At 42.3% G+C, this 18193-nt stretch overlaps 1 protein-coding gene across 3 annotated transcripts in view; it reads left to right on the top strand.

The window, feature by feature from the left end:
• Positions 1-18193, top strand: part of veph1 (ventricular zone expressed PH domain-containing 1) — a 451519-nt gene that overhangs the window by 232531 nt on the left and 200795 nt on the right. For all 3 annotated transcript variants that reach the window (XM_070883555.1, XM_070883557.1, XM_070883556.1), the window contains one exon: positions 456-676. In XM_070883555.1, coding sequence (XP_070739656.1) covers positions 456-676 — 221 coding nt within the window. The remainder of the gene's footprint in view (positions 1-455; positions 677-18193) is intronic.

Here is an 18193-nt window from a genome sequence, read left to right as displayed (position 1 = left end):
TATTACATACACCCATTATTATTCCAATATAACTGTGTGGTTATCTTGGATGTAACCATGTTAACTTTAATCTGATATTCCTTTGTACTTCTTTAAATTTATCCAGGTCCTATTGAATATCAAGTTCTTCTAGGTGATTGTATAATAGTCAACCCTAGCTGATTTCCTTTTTCCCCTCCTTAACCATGTAGTGTTGAAGCCAATTGTGGTACTTTCGCTGCGGTAGGTTAACTCAGCACTGACCATGAACTGAACCTGGAGGTTCATCGAGGAGGTTTACATAAGTCAATCTCCATTCCTCTACTGTAACCTATATATGGAATGCCAGAAAATATTAACCAGACTTTCACCATTTTCTTTGTTCGATTTTTGGAAATGCTTATTTAGTTCTAACAGCTGTTCTAAGAACTGTTTCACCTGCTCTAATGATCAAACGTATGCTTGATTTTCCTTAGGAAAAGGCAAGGAGCTGCCTGGTTTATCTGGTGACTCAGCTGGCAAATATGGAGCACTGTTTTCATCATATCCTGCTACTAGAGATTAAAAGCATCACTGACACATTTGGCAACATTCTCGGAGCTCAGAGCAAAGACATATATTGCATGAGTAACAGCTTCACTGCAATTGCCAAACTTCTTGTCAAACACCTTGAGAAAGACATTACTGCAAACATGAGGTAATTTACTGTCTCATAAATAATATGTGTGTATGTATATGTGCGTGTGTGTGTGATCTATGTGTATTTGTCAAGAATAAGATTGTGTAACAATGGGCCATAATTTGCTGTTGAAATAACAGTGAGGCTAATTGTGTTCACTGTTATTTTTGCGCAAATGGTATATCATCTTCAGGCGAGGAGCAGGTGCGTAGTTAAACACGGAAATCCAACAGCTGCTGTCTGAGTTGTGCCACTCCGTCATTGGCTTCACGAAAACGGCATCTTGCTGTCTGCCTCATCATTGAAATGTATTGAACGACGTGAAGTTGCTGTATTTGCGCAATAGGTATGAACTAACTTCACCACAAAAAGTTAAGTCCATTTCAGGCAAAGTTGCCTTTTAATGACATAAGTGTTAGTTACTGACAGTCAACCTTGCTGGCTCTGAAAGTTAACTATTAAATGTATGGAGTCTCATTCCTTCAATTGTTGTTGGATTTAAATTAAAGCTGAAAAAAAACTTTTTCTTTTGTCTTTCTTTTCTCTTTCTCTTAATCCGATCTTTCTTTCCCTCTCTTTGTTTCTGTGATTTGGCATTGAATTCTGCACTTCCTTCTCAGTCCTTATGCTGTTAACTTCACAATTCTTCATTCTGATTGGTTAAGGAGGTGCACAGGTACTTGCTCTGTTCACTCAGGTCCCAGATGCCCTTGCTGCGACGTTATCAGCTCAGACTTTCAACAACTTGCCACGCAAAAAAATTACAAACCGAATTGTGCATGGGCAAATCTAACTAACAACAGATGTCATTAAATGCCCTGCGACAGCAAATTATGGTCCAATTTAGTATTCAAAATGAATGTATTTTGGTTTTGTTATGTACAGATAGTTTCTGGTAGTCAAGACAGATTATAAGCCAGTAAATTTACAGTGATCCCTTTATTGTGCATCATCTGTATGAAGTATCCTAGCCGTTGATGCCTTTTGAGACAGTTAATTTGGACAAAAAACAAAACAGCCCCATGAGGGTGATTGCAGAGCTATAATTTCATTTGAAGGTTCAGAAGGCAATTATAAACCACTTTGGCTTTGCTCTTGAGAAACAATGACATTACTTGAGTCCCCTCAACGGGATTACTATTTAAAAATCACTCCGGCAACAGTTTTCGCATATTGAAAAGAAAATCCATGTGTGTTACTTGCCATAATGTTCAAATGTTCAAGTGAAGAAAGTTTTCATTTGAAGATAATTGATCAAACTTTTTCATTAAATTACAAATAGAAAATAACTTTTCTAATGTACTAATGCAGCAATGGTGAAATTCTATTTGCACAAAAAAAACCTATGGGGTAGGTTTTCAACTTGCTTTCTGAAATCAATGGAAATAAAAATCGCTGACTTGTATAATAGATGGCCAATCCGTAACACCAGTTTTATGCCCAGGTAGCAAGTTAAAAATCTATCCCTATATTTCTAGAAAGAAAGAAATACTGATAAAACATAAAATAAAAACTAAGTTTATTGATTTTGTATCATTATTAATTCATAAACATGTATGATGAAATCTAGTTGCATCGCACAATAAAGCCCACCTAAGATCGCTAACTATTTCTTATGGGGAAATGTATTCAGTTGCAGTACTTTAGCAGTTTCTCTGCTACTTTATATGCCATTATAAACACTAGGGTTTCAGATGAATGAGGATGTTTCCATTTTAAATGGGAAAAATCCCAGTAGGTCTTTGTATGGATTAAGAGGATCCTGAGAGAATAAGTATGGTTTTAAACTGTTTCCATTTGGTTGATCTTTGTTCTATTTACCATAATGTAAGTAGGATTCAAATGACAACCTTATTAACATTGTTCATACATCTTCCAGAGAGAGTAAAACATTTAGAGAATCTTGTTCAGAGGTGGAGGTATTTGAGCCTCACTAGCAATAAGCTTATTTCATGGCTTGATATATAACATGCATAATCACAACTGAGTAAACTAATTTTAGAAAATCTGCCATTGTACTTCACAGCTCCATGTCGTCAAATAATTAAGATTGATAGTACTGATGCCATATATGCATTTGACATCAAATACAATAAAACAAACTCCACAGCAAAACACGTCACTCTCAGGCATACCCCAAATATTCCTCCTTCTATACTTAAATAAAATCTTCAGTCTGGAGCACAAATATGTACTATGTGTCAACTACACATCTCAGTGTCTGAATTGATAGCTCCCATATTCAGGTCAGCAGAGTAATGGATCACTGGACCATTGAAGTTAACGTTTCACCATCATTTCAGTATACACAACAGGAAATCTAATTTTAAAAAACAACTTCTGCATTGTTTTTGTTTTTAAAAAAAACAGCTTTTGTATGGAACAGATGCATGACTCATGCCTGGTGGGGATGCTAAAAAATAAATTACTTGTGAATTGGACCTCAACTCTTGTGCTGTGGCACGCTTTGTTTATCAGAAACTTGCAGGCTTTATTATATATTTTCTGAATGTTCCACTGGCTTTTGTTTAGCAAATCTTTGACGTTTACCTCAGAGGATTAAGAAACAGTTGCCCTTTGTTTATGGTCTAGTGTGCACAGTAATCTTCAAGGGGCAGAGTGTTGGGAATGTCTCGTAGATCGATTGATGTAATGGGCTGGTTAACTTCAATTACATTATAATGGATGTTTTTTTTGATCCACGGTAGTCAGACACGTGTACTGATTATTGGTTTTCTGGTTTTAAGCCACTAAATATTAAATCGGATTTACTAATCTATTGGAAACATTTGTAATGCATGGTTCAGAGAATCATGTATCCATTGTACAGAAGCAAACAACCCATAATTATGGACAGCCCTTGCCTTACTTGCTCATCCAATGTTAAACATAAGCATTATCAAAAAAAAAGGTGACAACAGCAATTGTGCATTATGCAGTTATATAGTGGTTCAGTTAGCCAACAAGGACAAATTGAAACTAATTGCACAAACAGTGAAAAAGCTAAATGCAATGCATGAATAGTTCTGTTTGGAGATTATTTTTCTAAGTACTTTATTTTGAGAAGAATCTATAAATATGACCATGGCCAAAGATTCTGAACTTATTGTATGTACAGGTATTCACCAAATTTGCAGCTCATACTGGAAGTAATTCAAATTATAAACTATATAATAATCAATTCTTCGTTTACGTAGTTTCATGTAATTTACACACATTATAGCAGATTAAAATGAATTCAATAAATTGTAGAAAGATGGATCATTTCCTAAAAATCACTATTCAGCAATAAACCAATACTCTCTATCTTATCAACTGATTTCAGCTGGTGATTCATTTTTGCAAATTGCAACTTTTCTTTTTAAAATTAATATTTGTGTACCAATTATTAATGTTAAAGAATTAGATTTTGGAGACGTTTTACAATTTTTTATCAGAAACTCTCTTGATCCAATAGTGAATGAGATTTAGATAGAATCTGGAGTTGATTTTATGGTAGATTAATGAACCTAAAATTTGAAAGTTTTTATTTAGAGGTAAGGCAAAGATAGTACTTTCTGTTCAAAGTATTCTCTCATCGCTGTCTGAGAATAATGCATGAGCAAATGTGCACCAAATTACAGGAGGACGTGAATAAACTTACAGAATGGGCATATAATTGTCAAATGAAGTTCAGCACAGATAAATGTGAGGTATTACATTTTTGTAGGAGGAATAGGGAGATCACTTATTACTTGCAGGGTGAGAGTCTAGGTGGGGTAGAGGAACAAAGAGATCTCGGAGTACAAATACACAAATCACTAAAAGTTGCGACACAGGTTAGCAAGGCCATAAAAAAAAAACAAACACTAGGGTTTATTTCTACAGGTATAGGATTGAAAAGTAGGGAAGTTATGCTAAACCTGTATTGAACCTTGTTTAGACCAAACTTGCAATACTGCGTACAGTTCTGGTCATCATATTATAAAAAGAATATAGAGGCACTGGAGAGGGTGCAGAGAAGATTTACAAGGATGATACCAGAAATGCAAGGGTATACATATCAGGAAAGGATGAACAGGCTGGGTCTCTTTTCTCTTGAAAAAAGAAGGCTGAGGGGTGACTTTATAGTGGGGGTCTTTATAGTTATGAAAGGTTTTGATAGAGTGGATACAGAGAGAATGTTCGGGGAAGAGCATAACTAGAGGCCATCAATATAAAATAGTCACCAAGAAATTAAATAGGGAATTCAGAAGAAACTTCTTTCCCCAAAGAGTAGTTAGAATGTGGAACTCGCTACCACAGGAAGAGGTTGAAGCGAATAGTATCGATGCATTTAAGTGGAGGCTAGACAAGCATATGAGGGAGAAGGGAATAGAGGGGTATGCTGATAGATTTAGATGAGGAAAGATGGGAGGAGGCTCGAGTGGAGCATAAACGCCGGTATGGACTGGTTGGGCCGAATGGCCTGTTTCTGTGCCGTATATCCTATGTAATATAATAATCACTTGTTTCAAAATACTGTTGAATTTGTTGCCTTATGGAATTGCAATTGGATGTCCATTCCTCCTCAGCCACGGCATGATATAAGTTGTGGAAAAGGTCCCCAAGCATTTTCGAAGTTGCTCCATTTTCTGCTATGGTGCCTTGCACTTTAGATAGATCCTGACCTTGAAAAAACCTGCAACAACAGCTGACTAAAGTTGCATATGAATTCAGCATTATGACATCATTTTGAAAACTTTGGTTCCTCCGTGCAGACCTGGCACATTTGTAAATGTAATGTGGGAGGGGAGAACTTAAAAATATATATATATTGTCTGTATTTGAGAATTTGATATCCTGCATGAATATCATGTAACAATCCAAGCAGCATAGTAGTCATAAATCTCACCTACATGATTGAATTTCCTGCATTTGAAGAAATAATTGATGGAAACATGTTCTTGTGATATATTCTTTATGGTATCACTAACAAACACACTATACAAGATGGCTCCAATACATCATGTGACTTTTATTATATTTACCGCAGTAATTGCATTACCACATTATAGTCCACTAGGTGGAGCAGTAGTCCATTAGGGGGAGCTCTATCTTACATTTCTTCCTCCTTAATGAAGAAGTAATCATAACAAAATTAACATCAAACATAACTTGCATGGTTATACACAACAAAAGATATGGAATTATTTTACCATATTTATAAATCAAATTTAACCACTGGTTTTCTGTTTCGAAGAGGATACATTTACTCTTGAACAGAGCTTTCCAAACTTGATGTTGAACTTAGACTCATTCTAGACTGAGCCTGAGGAGAGGTTTTCTCCAAGGGATGCCCTCGATCTATATTTGATCAACTTCAGACTATTTGTCAGCCTGTCTCGTACTCAGACTTAAATTCTGACTTTCTCTTGGACTTGCTTCTTGTAACAAGACTATCTGATGCATTAGAAATAATCGAATCATTCCAACTTTCAACTTCTTTTACATCTGTAGGTAAAATATGATCAATGTAAACAAACCTAACCTTTCCATGATCAAACATATTGACCAGCGGGCCACAGTTTTTCACTACTCTTCCTGGTAACGACGTCTAACCATTTATGGTGATGGTTCTTCACTCGAACCTTCTGATTCAATTTCACACTTCTCTCTGTTACTCTGCCTCTATCATTCACTTTCTATCTTAATTGTTTCTCTTCTACTGACTGTGCCAAGTTTGGCTTTAACAATGAGAACCCGTCGTTTGAGAAACAACTCTGCTGTTGTTCTGCCAGTGGTTTTATGAGTATTCTGATAAATATCAGAAAATTTGCCAATTTGTGGTCCAACGACAATTGCTGTTTCCTTGGCTTTGAATCGAACATTTGCTTGATGAGGGCATGTTTTACAATTTGTACTGTGTGCTCTGTTACACCATTTGAAGCAGGTTGTTACGGTGGAATCGTGTTATGTTTCACACCGTTTCTACTCAAGAACTGTGCAAATTCTTCTGAACAAAATTGCAGCCCATTACACCAGACAGAGGAAGAATGTTAGTCAGGAACCCCCTGAGTCCATCTGAGTCCAACCGATATTCTCTTCTGAGCACCGGTGAGGATGATGGTGCCTCTGGGGAGTGTAGCCAGAGCCAAGTCCAAGGCATCACGGGTGGTTCAGCTGCACAGGGGGAGGGACAAAGAATAAAAGAGCTTTAGTGGTCGGGGATTCAATAGTTAGGAGAATAGAGAGGCATTTCTGCAGCCGTAGACGTGACTCCAAGATGGTATGGTGCCTCCCTGGTGCTAGGGTCAAGGATGTCACAGAGTGGGCGCAGGGCATTCTGGGGGGAGAGGTTGAACAGCCAGAGGTTGTGGTCCATATCGGGACCATTGACATAGGTAGAAAAAGGGATGAGGTCCTGCAGGCAGAATTTAGGGAGCTAGGAGAAAAATTAAAGGGTAGGACCTCAAAGGTAGTAATCTCCAGGTTACTACCAGTGCCATGTGCTAATGAGTACGAGAACAGAAGGATGGAGAGGAGGAAGGGCTTTAAATTCCTGGGGCATTGAGACTGCTTCTGTGGAAACATAGAAACATAGAAACATAGAAAATAGGTGCAGGAGCAGGCCATTCAGCCCTTCTAGCCTGCACCGCCATTCAATGAGTTCATGGCTGAACATGAAACTTCAGTACCCCCTTCCTGCTTTCTCGCCATAACCCTTGATCCCCCGAGTAGTAAGGACTTCATCTAACTCCCTTTTGAATATATTTAGTGAATTGGCCTCAACTACTTTCTGTGGTAGAGAATTCCACAGGTTCACCACTCTCTGGGTGAAGTAGTTTCTCCTCATCTCGGTCCTAAATGGCTTACCCCTTATCCTCAGACTGTGACCCCTGGTTCTGGACTTCCCCAACATTGGGAACATTCTTTCTGCATCTAACCTGTCTAAACCCGTCAGAATTTTAAACGTTTCTATGAGGTCCCCTCTCATTCTTCTGAACTCCAGTGAATACAAGCCCAGTTGATCCAATCTTTCTTGATAGGTCAGTCCCGCCATCCCGGGAATCAGTCTGGTGAACCTTCGCTGCACTCCCTCAATAGCAAGAATGTCCTTCCTCAAGTTAGGAGACCAAAACTGTACACAATACTCCAGGTGTGGCCTCACCAAGGCCCTGTACAACTGTAGCAACACCTCCCTGCCCCTGTATTCAAATCCCCTCGCTATGAAGGCCAACATGCCATTTGCTTTCTTAACCGCCTGCTGTACCTGCATGCTAACCTTCAATGACTGATGTACCATGACACCCAGGTCTCGTTGCACCTTCCCTTTTCCTAATCTGTCACCATTCAGATAATAGTCTGTCTCTCTGTTTTTACCACCAAAGTGGATAACCTCACATTTATCCACATTATACTTCATCTGCCATGCATTTGCCCACTCACCTAACCTATCCAAGTCACTCTGCAGCCTAATAGCATCCTCCTCGCAGCTCACACTGCCACCCAACTTAGTATCATCCGCAAATTTGGAGATACTGCATTTAATCCCCTCGTCTAAATCATTAATGTACAATGTAAACAGCTGGGGCCCCAGCACAGAACCTTGCGGCACTCCACTAATCACTGCCTGCCATTCTGAAAAGTACCCGTTTACTCCTACTCTTTGCTTCCTGTCTGACAACCAGTTCTCAATCCACGTCAGCACACTACCCCCAATCCCATGTGCTTTAACTTTGCACATTAATCTCTTGTGTGGGACCTTGTCGAAAGCCTTCTGAAAGTCCAAATATACCACATCAACTGGTTCTCCTTTGTCCACTTTACTGGAAACATCCTCAAAAAATTCCAGAAGATTTGTCAAGCATGATTTCCCTTTCACAAATCCATGCTGACTTGGACCTATCATGTCACCATTTTCCAGATGCACTGCTATGACATCCTTAATAATTGATTCCATCATTTTACCCACTACTGAGGTCAGGCTGACCGGTCTATAATTCCCTGTTTTCTCTCTCCCTCCTTTTTTAAAAAGTGGGGTTACATTGGCTACCCTCCACTCCATAGGAACTGATCCAGAGTCAATGGAGTGTTGGAAAATGACTGTCAATGCATCCGCTATTTCCAAGGCCACCTCCTTAAGTACTCTAGGATGCAGTCCATCAGGCCCTGGGGATTTATCGGCCTTCAATCCCATCAATTTCCCCAACACAATTTCCCGACTGATAAAGATTTCCCTCAGTTCCCCCTCCTTACTAGACCCTCTGACCCCTTTTATATCCGGAAGGTTGTTTGTATCCTCCTTAGTGAATACCGAACCAAAGTACTTGTTCAATTGGTCTGCCATTTCTTTGTTCCCCGTTATGACTTCCCCTGATTCTGACTGCAGGGGACCTACGTTTGTCTTCACCAACCTTTTTCTCTTTACATACCTATAGAAACTTTTGCAATCCGCCTTAATGTTCCCTGCAAGCTTCTTCTCGTACTCCATTTTCCCTGCCCTAATCAAACCCTTTGTCCTCCTCTGCTGAGTTCTAAATTTCTCCCAGTCCCCAGGTTCGCTGCTATTTCTGGCCAATTTGTATGCCACTTCCTTGGCTTTAATACTATCCCTGATTTCCCTAGATAGCCACGGTTGAGCCACCTTCCCTTTTTTATTTTTACGCCAGACAGGAATGTACAATTGTTGTAATTCATCCATGCGGTCTCTAAATGTCTGCCATTGCCCATCCACAGTCAACCCCCTAAGTATCATTCGCCAATCTATCCTAGCCAATTCACGCCTCATACCTTCAAAGTTACCCTTCTTTAAGTTCTGGACCATGGTCTCTGAAATTACTGTTTCAATTTCCATCCTAATGCAGAATTCCACCATATTATGGTCACTCTTCCCCAAGGGGCCTCGCACAATGAGATTGCTAATTAATCCTCTCTCATTACACAACACCCAGTCTAAGATGGCCTCCCCCCTAGTTGGTTCCTCAACATATTGGTCTAGAAAACCATCCCTTATGCACTCCAGGAAATCCTCCTCCACCGTATTGCTTCCAGTTTGGCTAGCCCAATCTATGTGCATATTAAAGTCACCCATTATAACTGCTACACCTTTATTGCATGCACCCCTAATTTCCTGTTTGATGCCCTCCCCAACATCCCTATTACTGTTTGGAGGTCTGTACACAACTCCTACTAACGTTTTTTGCCCTTTGGTGTTCTGCAGCTCTACCCATATAGATTCCACATCATCCAAGCTAATGTCTTTCCTAACTATTGCATTAATCTCCTCTTTAACCAGCAATGCTACCCCACCTCCTTTTCCTTTTATTCTATCCTTCCTGAATGTTGAATACCCCTGAATGTTGAGTTCCCAGCCCTGATCATCCTGGAGCCACGTCTCCGTAATCCCAATCACATCATATTTGTTAACATCTATTTGCACAATTAATTCATCCACCTTATTGCGGATACTCCTTGCATTAAGACACAAAGCCTTCAGGCTTGTTTTATTAACACCCTTTGTCCTTTTAGAATTTTGCTGTACAGTGGCCCTTTTTGTTCTTTGCCTTGGGTTTCTCTGCCCTCCACTTTTCCTCATCTCCTTTCTGTCTTTTGCTTTTGTCTCCTTTTTGTTTCCCTCTGTCTCCCTGCATTGGTTCCCATCCCCCTGCCATATTAGTTTAAATCCTCCCCAACAGCACTAGCAAACACTCCCCCTAGGACATTGGTTCCGGTCCTGCCCAGGTGCAGACCGTCCGGTTTGTACTGGTCCCACCTCCCCCAGAACCGGTCCCAATGCCCCAGGAATTTGAATCCCTCCCTGCTGCACCACTGCTCAAGCCACGTATTCATCTGCGCTATCCTGCGATTCCTACTCTGACTATCACGTGGCACTGGTAGCAATCCCGAGATTACTACTTTTGAGGTCCTACTTTTTAATTTAGCTCCTAGCTCCTTAAATTCATTTCGTAGGACCTCATCCCTTTTTTTACCTATGTCGTTGGTACCAATGTGCACCACGACAACTGGCTGTTCTCCCTCCCATTTCAGAATGTCCTGCACCCGCTCCGAGACATCCTTGACCCTTGCACCAGGGAGGCAACATACCATCCTGGAGTCTCGGTTGCGGCCGCAGAAACGCCTATCTATTCCCCTCACAATTGAATCCCCTATCACTATCGCTCTCCCACTCTTTTTCTTGCCCTCCTGTGCAGCAGAGCCAGCCACGGTGCCATGAACTTGGCTGCTGCTGCCCTCCCCTGATGAGTCATTCCCCTCAACAGTACCCAAAGCGGTGTATCTGTTTTGCAGGGGGATGACCACAGGGGACTCCTGCACTACCTTCCTTGCACTACTCTTCCTGCTGGTCTTCCATTCCCTATCTGGCTGTGGACCCTTTCCCTGCGGTAAGACCAACTCACTACATGTGATAGTCACGTCATTCTCAGCATCGTGGATGCTCCAGAGTAAATCCACCCTCAGCTCCAATTCCGTAACGCGGACCGTCAGGAGCCGGAGGTGGACATACTTCCCGCACACGTAGTCGTCAGGGACACCGGAAGTGTCCCTGAGTTCCCACATGGTACAGGAGGAGCATAACACCCGACCGAGCTCTCCTGCCATGTCTTAACCCTTAGATACACTTAAACTGGTAATAACAATGTTAAAAGTTACTGACCAATATAAGAAGAAAAAGAAAAACTACTCACCAATCACCAGCCAATCACTTACCCCCTAGGCTGTGACGTCACCTTTGTATCTTTGCCTTCTCCCTGTAGCTGCACCGGTACGCCTCTCGCCGACCCCGGACTCGCGCTGCTCCGAGCTCCCGCCTCCTCGACTGACTGCTCGAACTGCTCGACTCCCGCTGGCCTTTATAGGCCTCTCGCCGACCCCGGACTCGCGCTGCTCCGAGCTCCCGCCTCCTCGACTGACTGCTCGAACTGCTCGACTCCCGCTGACCTTTATAGGCCTCTCGCCGACCCCGGACTCGCGCTGCTCCGAGCTCCCGCCTCCTCGACTGACTGCTCAAACTGCTCGACTCCCGCTGGCCTTTATAGGCCTCTCGCCGACCCCGGACTCGCGCTGCTCCGAGCTCCCGCCTCCTCGACTGAGATGGGAAGGGTTGCACCTCAACAGCACCGAGACCAATAACCTTGCGGGGAGTTTTGCTCGTGCTCTTGGGGAGAGTTTAAATTAGCTTGGCAGGGGGTTGGGAACCTGAGAACAAATTCAATAGGGAAGAAAGCAAAGCTGAAATTGGAAAGCAAGAATGTAGAAAGTGAATCTGTAAGACAGAGGAAACATGGGTTAGTAAGTAGTAATCAAGGAGATATTCCTGTGCTAAATGGTATATACTTCAATGCAAGGAGTATAGTGAATAAGGCGGATGAGCTGAGAGTATGACATTATAGCCATTACAGGGACATGACTGAAAGAGGGGCAGGTTTGGCAGCTCAATATTCCTGGTTACAGGATTTTTAGACAGGACGGCGGGGGAGGGGGGCGCGGGGAAGGTTGCGGTATTGATTAAAGAAACTATTACAGCTGTGAGGAGGGATGATATGTGAGAGGGATCATCAAATGAGGCCATATGGGTCAAACCAAAAAATAAAAAAGGAGCGATCACACTGCTGGGCGTGTAATATAGATCCCCTGTAATGTCTGTGAGCTTGTAATGTTTGTAGCTCCACACTGTGGATGTGGACATATTGTGCACTGCAACTACAGAGTTAATAATAAACAGAACCAGGCATGTTCCGGAGGCTTCTGATAGAGCTGCCTGCCATGTTAGAAGCTGTGTGTGCTGTGCCCTGTGAATATATCACACCCTCTCAGTGGGACAGAGAGAGAAGAGCAAATATGTAGAAACATTTCTGTGAAGTCCCAAAACCATAGGGCAGTAATAGTTGGGGATTTTAACTATCCTAATATTGATTGGGACAAATACAGTGAATACAGTGAAGGGTATAGAGTGTGAAGAATTTCTAAAATGCATTTGAGAACTTTTTTAGTCAGTATATAACAAGCCCAACACAGGAGGGGGCGGTTCTGCATTTAGTTTTGGGGAATAAAGCTGGGCAGGTGGAAGGGGTATCAGTGGGAGAGCACTTGAGTGCCAGTGACCATAATTCAATCAGATTCAAGGTAGTTATGGATAAGGACAAGGATACACCAGGAATAAAAGTCCCAAATTGGGGAAAAGCTAAGTTGAGAAGTGATTTGGCCACAGTGGACTGGAAACAGCTACTTGTAGGTAAATCAGTGTCGGAACAGTGGGAGGCCTTCAAGGAGGAGATCTGGAGTGCTCAGGCCAAACATGTGCCCTTAAAGAAAAAGGGTGGGAATAACAATTTTAGAGCCCCCTGTATGTCTAGGGGCTTACAGGTGAGGATAAAGAAATAAAGGAAAGCTTATGTCATATACCGACGGCTAAATACTGTAGAATCTCTGGAGGAATATAGAAAGTTCAAAGGTGAAATCAAAAAGGGTATTAGGAATGCTAAGACAGAGCATGAAAAATTCTTGGCAAGTAAAATCAAGGAAAGCCCAAGATGTTCTATAAATATATTAAGAGCAAGAGGATAGGATAGGGCCTATTAGAGACCCTGAGGGTGTGGTGTCGGAAGATGTTGGTATGGTTCTCAGTGAATACTTTGCTTCTGTTTTCACAAAGAAAAAGGGCACTGCTGATACTGCTATCGAGGAGCAGTGTGAAATTCTGGAAGAAATAAACATCGTGAAAGAGGAGGTATTAAGGGGTTTAGCAGCTTTGAAAGTGGATAAGTCCCCAGGCTCAGACTAAATGCATCCCAGGCTGGAGCGAAGCAAAGAGGAAATAGCAGAGGCCTTGACCATCATTTTCCAGTCCTCTTTAGATTCAGGCATGATGTCGGAGGATTGGAGGACTGCTAATGTAGGACCCTTGTTTAAGAAGGGAGCAAGGGATAGGCCGAGTAATTACAGGCCTGTCAGCCTAACCTCAGTGGAAAATTATTGGAAAAAATCATGAAGGACTGGATAAATCTACATTTAGAAAGGCAAGGATTAATTACGGACAGTTAGCACGGATTTGTTAAGGGAAGATTGTGTTTGACTAACCTGATTGAATTTGTCTTGGAGGGAACCAGGAGGGTTGATGAGGGCAGTGCGTACAATGTAGTGTATATGGACTTCAGCAAAGCTTTTGCTAAGGTCGCACATGATAGGCTTTTACCTTCATGACCAGTCTATCGTATCCAGGGCAAAGTGGCAAGTTGGATCCAAAATTGGCTTAGAGGTAGGAAGCAAAGGGTAATGGTTGATGGATGTTTTTGTGACTGGGATGATGTTTCCAGTGGGGTTGATGGATGTTTTTGTGACTGGGATGATGTTTCCAGTGGGGTTCCGCAGGGCTCAGTACTGGGTCCCTTGCTTTTTGTGGTATATATCAATGATCTAGATTTGAATATAGGGGGTATGATTAAAAAGTTTGCAGATTACACTAAAACTGGCTGTGTGGTTGATAATGAAGAGGAAAATTACGGACTGCAGGCGGATATAGAAACATAGAAACACAGAAAATAGGTGCAGGAGTAGGCCATTCGGCCCTTCGAGCCTACACCACCATTCAATAAGATCATGGCTGATCATTCACCTCAGTACCCCTTTCCTGCTTTCTCTCCATACCCCTTGATCCCTTTAGCCATAAGGGCCATATCTAACTCCCTCTTGAATATATCCAATGAACTGGCATCAACAACTCTCTGCAGTAGGAAATTCCACAGGTTAACAACTCTCTGAGTGAAGAAGTTTCTCCTCATCTCCGTCCTAAATGGCTTATCCCTTATCCTTAGACTGTGTCCCCTGGTTCTGGACTTCCCCAACATCGGGAACATTCTTCCTGCATCTAACCTGTCCAGTCCCGACAGAATTTTATATGTTTCTATGAGATCCCCTCTCATCCTTCTAAACTCCAGTGAATACAGGCCCAGTCGATCCAGCCTCTCCTCATATGTCAGTCCTGCCATCCTGGGAATCAGTCTGGTGAACCTTCGCTGCAATCCTTCAATAGCAAGAACGTCCTTCCTCAGATTAGGAGACCAAAATTGAACACAATATTCTGGGTGAGGCCTCACCAAGGCCCTGTACAACTACAGTAAGACCTCCCTACTCCTATACTTGAATTCCCTAGCTATGAAGACCAACAAAGCATTTGCCGGCTTCACCACCTGCTGTACCTACTTGCCAACTTTCAATGACTGATGTACCATGACACCCAGGTCTCATTGCATCTCCCTTTTCCAAATCTGCCGCCGTTCAAATAATATTCTGCCTTCATGTTTTTGCCCCCAAAGTGGATAACCTCACATTTATCCACATTATACTGCATCTGCCATGCATTTGCCCACTCACCTAACCTGTCCAAGTCACCCTGCAGTCTCTTAGCATCCTCCTCACAGCTCACACTACCACCCAGTTTAGTGACATCGACAAACTTGGAGATATTACACTCAATTCCTTCATCAAAATCATTAATGTATATTGTAAATAGCTGGGGTCCCAGCACTGAGCCCTTCGGCACCCCACTAGTCATTGCCTGCCATTCTGAAAAGGACCCGTTTATCCCGACTCTCAGCTTCCTGTCTGTCAACCAGTTCTCCATCCACGTCAGTACATTGCCCCCAATACCATGTGCTTTAATTTTGCACACCAATCTCTTGTGTGGGACCTTGTCAAAAGCCTTTTGAAAGTCCAAATACACCACATCCACTGGTTCTCCCTTGTCCACTCTACTAGTTCCATCCTCAAAAAATTCCAGAAGATTTGTCAAGCATGTTTTCCCTTTCATAAATCCATGCTGACTTGGACCGATCCTGTCACTGCTTTCCAAATGCGCTGCTATTTCATCTTTAATAATTGATTCCAACATTTTCCCCACTACTAATGTCAGGCTAACCAGTCTATAATTACCCATTTTCTCTCTCCCTTCTTTTTTAAAAGGTGGTGTTACATTAGCTACCCTCCAGTCCATAGGAACTGATCCAGAGTTGATAGACTGTTGGAAAATGATCACCAATGCATCCACTATTTCTAGAGCCACTTCCTTAAGTACTCTGGATGCAGACTATGAGGCCCTGGGGATTTATCGGCCTTCAATCCCATCAATTTCCCGAACACAATTTCCCGCCTAATAAGGATTTCCTTCAGTTCCTCCTTCTCACTAGACCCTCAGTCCCCTAGTATTCCGGAAGGTTATTTGTGTCTTCCTTTATGAAGACAGAACCAAAGTATTTGTTCAACTGGTCTGCCATTTCTTTGTTTCCCATTATAAATTCACCTGAATCTGACTGCAAGGGACCTATGTTTGCCTTCACTAATCTTTTTCTCTTCACATATCTATAGAAGCTTTTGCAGTCAGTTTTTATTTTCCCGGCAAGCTTCTTCTCATATTCTATTTTCCCCCTACTATTTAAACCCTTTGTCCTCCTCTGCTGAATTCTAAATTTCTCCCAGTCCTCAGGTTTGCTGCTTTTTCTGGCCAATTTATATGCCTCTGCCTTGGATTTTAACACTATCCTTAAATTCCCTTGTTAGCCACGGTTGAGCCACCTTCCCCATTTTATTTTTACTCCAGGCAGGGATATACAATTGTTGAACTTCATCCATGTGATCTTTAAATGTTTCCCATTGCCTGTCCACCGTCAACCCTTTAAGTATCATTTTCCAGTCTATTCTAGCCAATTCACATCTCATACCATCAAAGTTACCTTTCCTTAAATTCAGGACGCTAGTCTCTGAATTAACTGTCACTCTCCATCTTAATAAAGAATTCTACCATATTATGGTCACTCTTCCCCAACGGGCCTCGCACAACAAGATTGCTAATTAGTCCTTTCTCGTTACACTTCACACAGTCTAGGATGGCCAGCCCTCCAGTTGGTTCCTCAACATATTGGTCTAGAAAACCATCCCTAATACACTCCAGGAAATCCTCTTCCACCACATTGCTACCAGTTTGGTTTGCCCAATCTATATGTCGATTAAAGTTGCCCATGATAACTGCTGTACCTTTATTGCATGCGTCCCTAATTTTTTGTTTGATGCTGTCCCCAACCTCACTACTACTGTTTGGTGGTCTGTACACAACTCCCACTAGCATTTTCTGCCCTTTGGTATTCCACAGCTCCACCCATACAGCATCCAAGTTAATGTCCTTCCTTACTATTGCGTTAATTTCATCTTTAACCAGCAACGCTACCCCACCTCCTTTTCCTTTCTGTCTATCCTTCCTGAATGTTGAATACCCCTCGATGTTGAGTTGCCAGCCTTGGTCACCCTGGAGCCATGTCTCCGTGATGCCAATTACATCATATTAATTGCTGCCTGCGCAGTTAATTCGTCCACCTTATTTCGAATACTCACCGCATTGAGGCACAGACCCTTCAGGCTTTTTAGCACACATTGCCCTTTTAGAATTTTGCTGTAATATGGCCCTTTTTGATTTTTGTCTTGGGTTTCTCTGTCCTCCACTTTTACTTTTCTTCTTTCTATCTTTTGCTTCTGCCCCCATTCTGCTTCCCTCTGTCTCCCTGCATAGGTTTCCATCCCCCTGCCATATTAGTTTAACCCCTCTACTGGTCAGGTGAGCAGAGCAATGGCAAATGGAATTTAATTCAGAGAAGTGTGAGGTAATGCACTTGGGGAGGGCTAATAAGGAAAGGGTATACACATTAAATGGTAGGCCACTTAGAAGTGTAAATGAACAAACGGACCTTGGAGTGCTTGTCCACAGATCCCTGAAAGTAGCAGACCAGGTGGATAAGGTGGTTAAGAAGGCATACGAAATGCTTGCCTTTATTGGTCGAGACATAGAATACAACAGAAGGGAGGTTATGCTTAAACTGCATAAATTACTGGTTAGGCTACAGCTGGAATACTGCTTGCAGTTCTGGTCACCGTATTATCGGAAGAATGTGATTGCATTGGAGAGGGTGCAGAGGAGATTTACTAGGATGCTGCCTGGAATCGAGAATCTTAGCTATGAAGACAGATTGGATAGGCTGAGGGGAGACCTCATTGAAGTGTATAAAATTTTGAAGGGCCTGGATAATGTGGATAGCAAGGGCCTATTTCCCTTGGTGGAGGGCTCAATTACGAGGGCGCATAGCTTTAAGTTGGTTGGTGGAAGGTTTAGAGGGGATTTGAGGGGAAGCTTCATCACGCAGAGAGTTGTGAGGGTCTGGAACTCACTGCCTGGAAAGGTGGTGGATGCAGAAACCCTCACCATGTTTAAAAGGTGCTTGGATGGGCACTTGAAGTGCCGTAACCTGCAGAGTTACGGACCTGGAACTGGTAAGTGGGATTAGACTGGATAACCTCTTGTTGGCTGGCGCAGATACGATGGTATGTATTTCAGGGAATCTATTATAGCCAGAGTGGTCTCCTGGACTAGTTTCGATCACCCGGATAAGTCGGAGAGGAATTTTCCCAGCTTTTTCCCCCAATTGGCCTGGGTTTTTAGCTGTTTTTTGGCCTCTCCCAGAAGATCGCATGGCTCCGGTTGGGGTGGCGTGTAAAATGTTGCGATACATGGGG

Source organism: Pristiophorus japonicus, chromosome 6 (genome assembly GCF_044704955.1).
Source record: "Pristiophorus japonicus isolate sPriJap1 chromosome 6, sPriJap1.hap1, whole genome shotgun sequence".
Classification (NCBI taxonomy): Eukaryota; Metazoa; Chordata; class Chondrichthyes; family Pristiophoridae; genus Pristiophorus; species Pristiophorus japonicus.
This window is presented reverse-complemented; position numbering and strand designations above follow the sequence as displayed.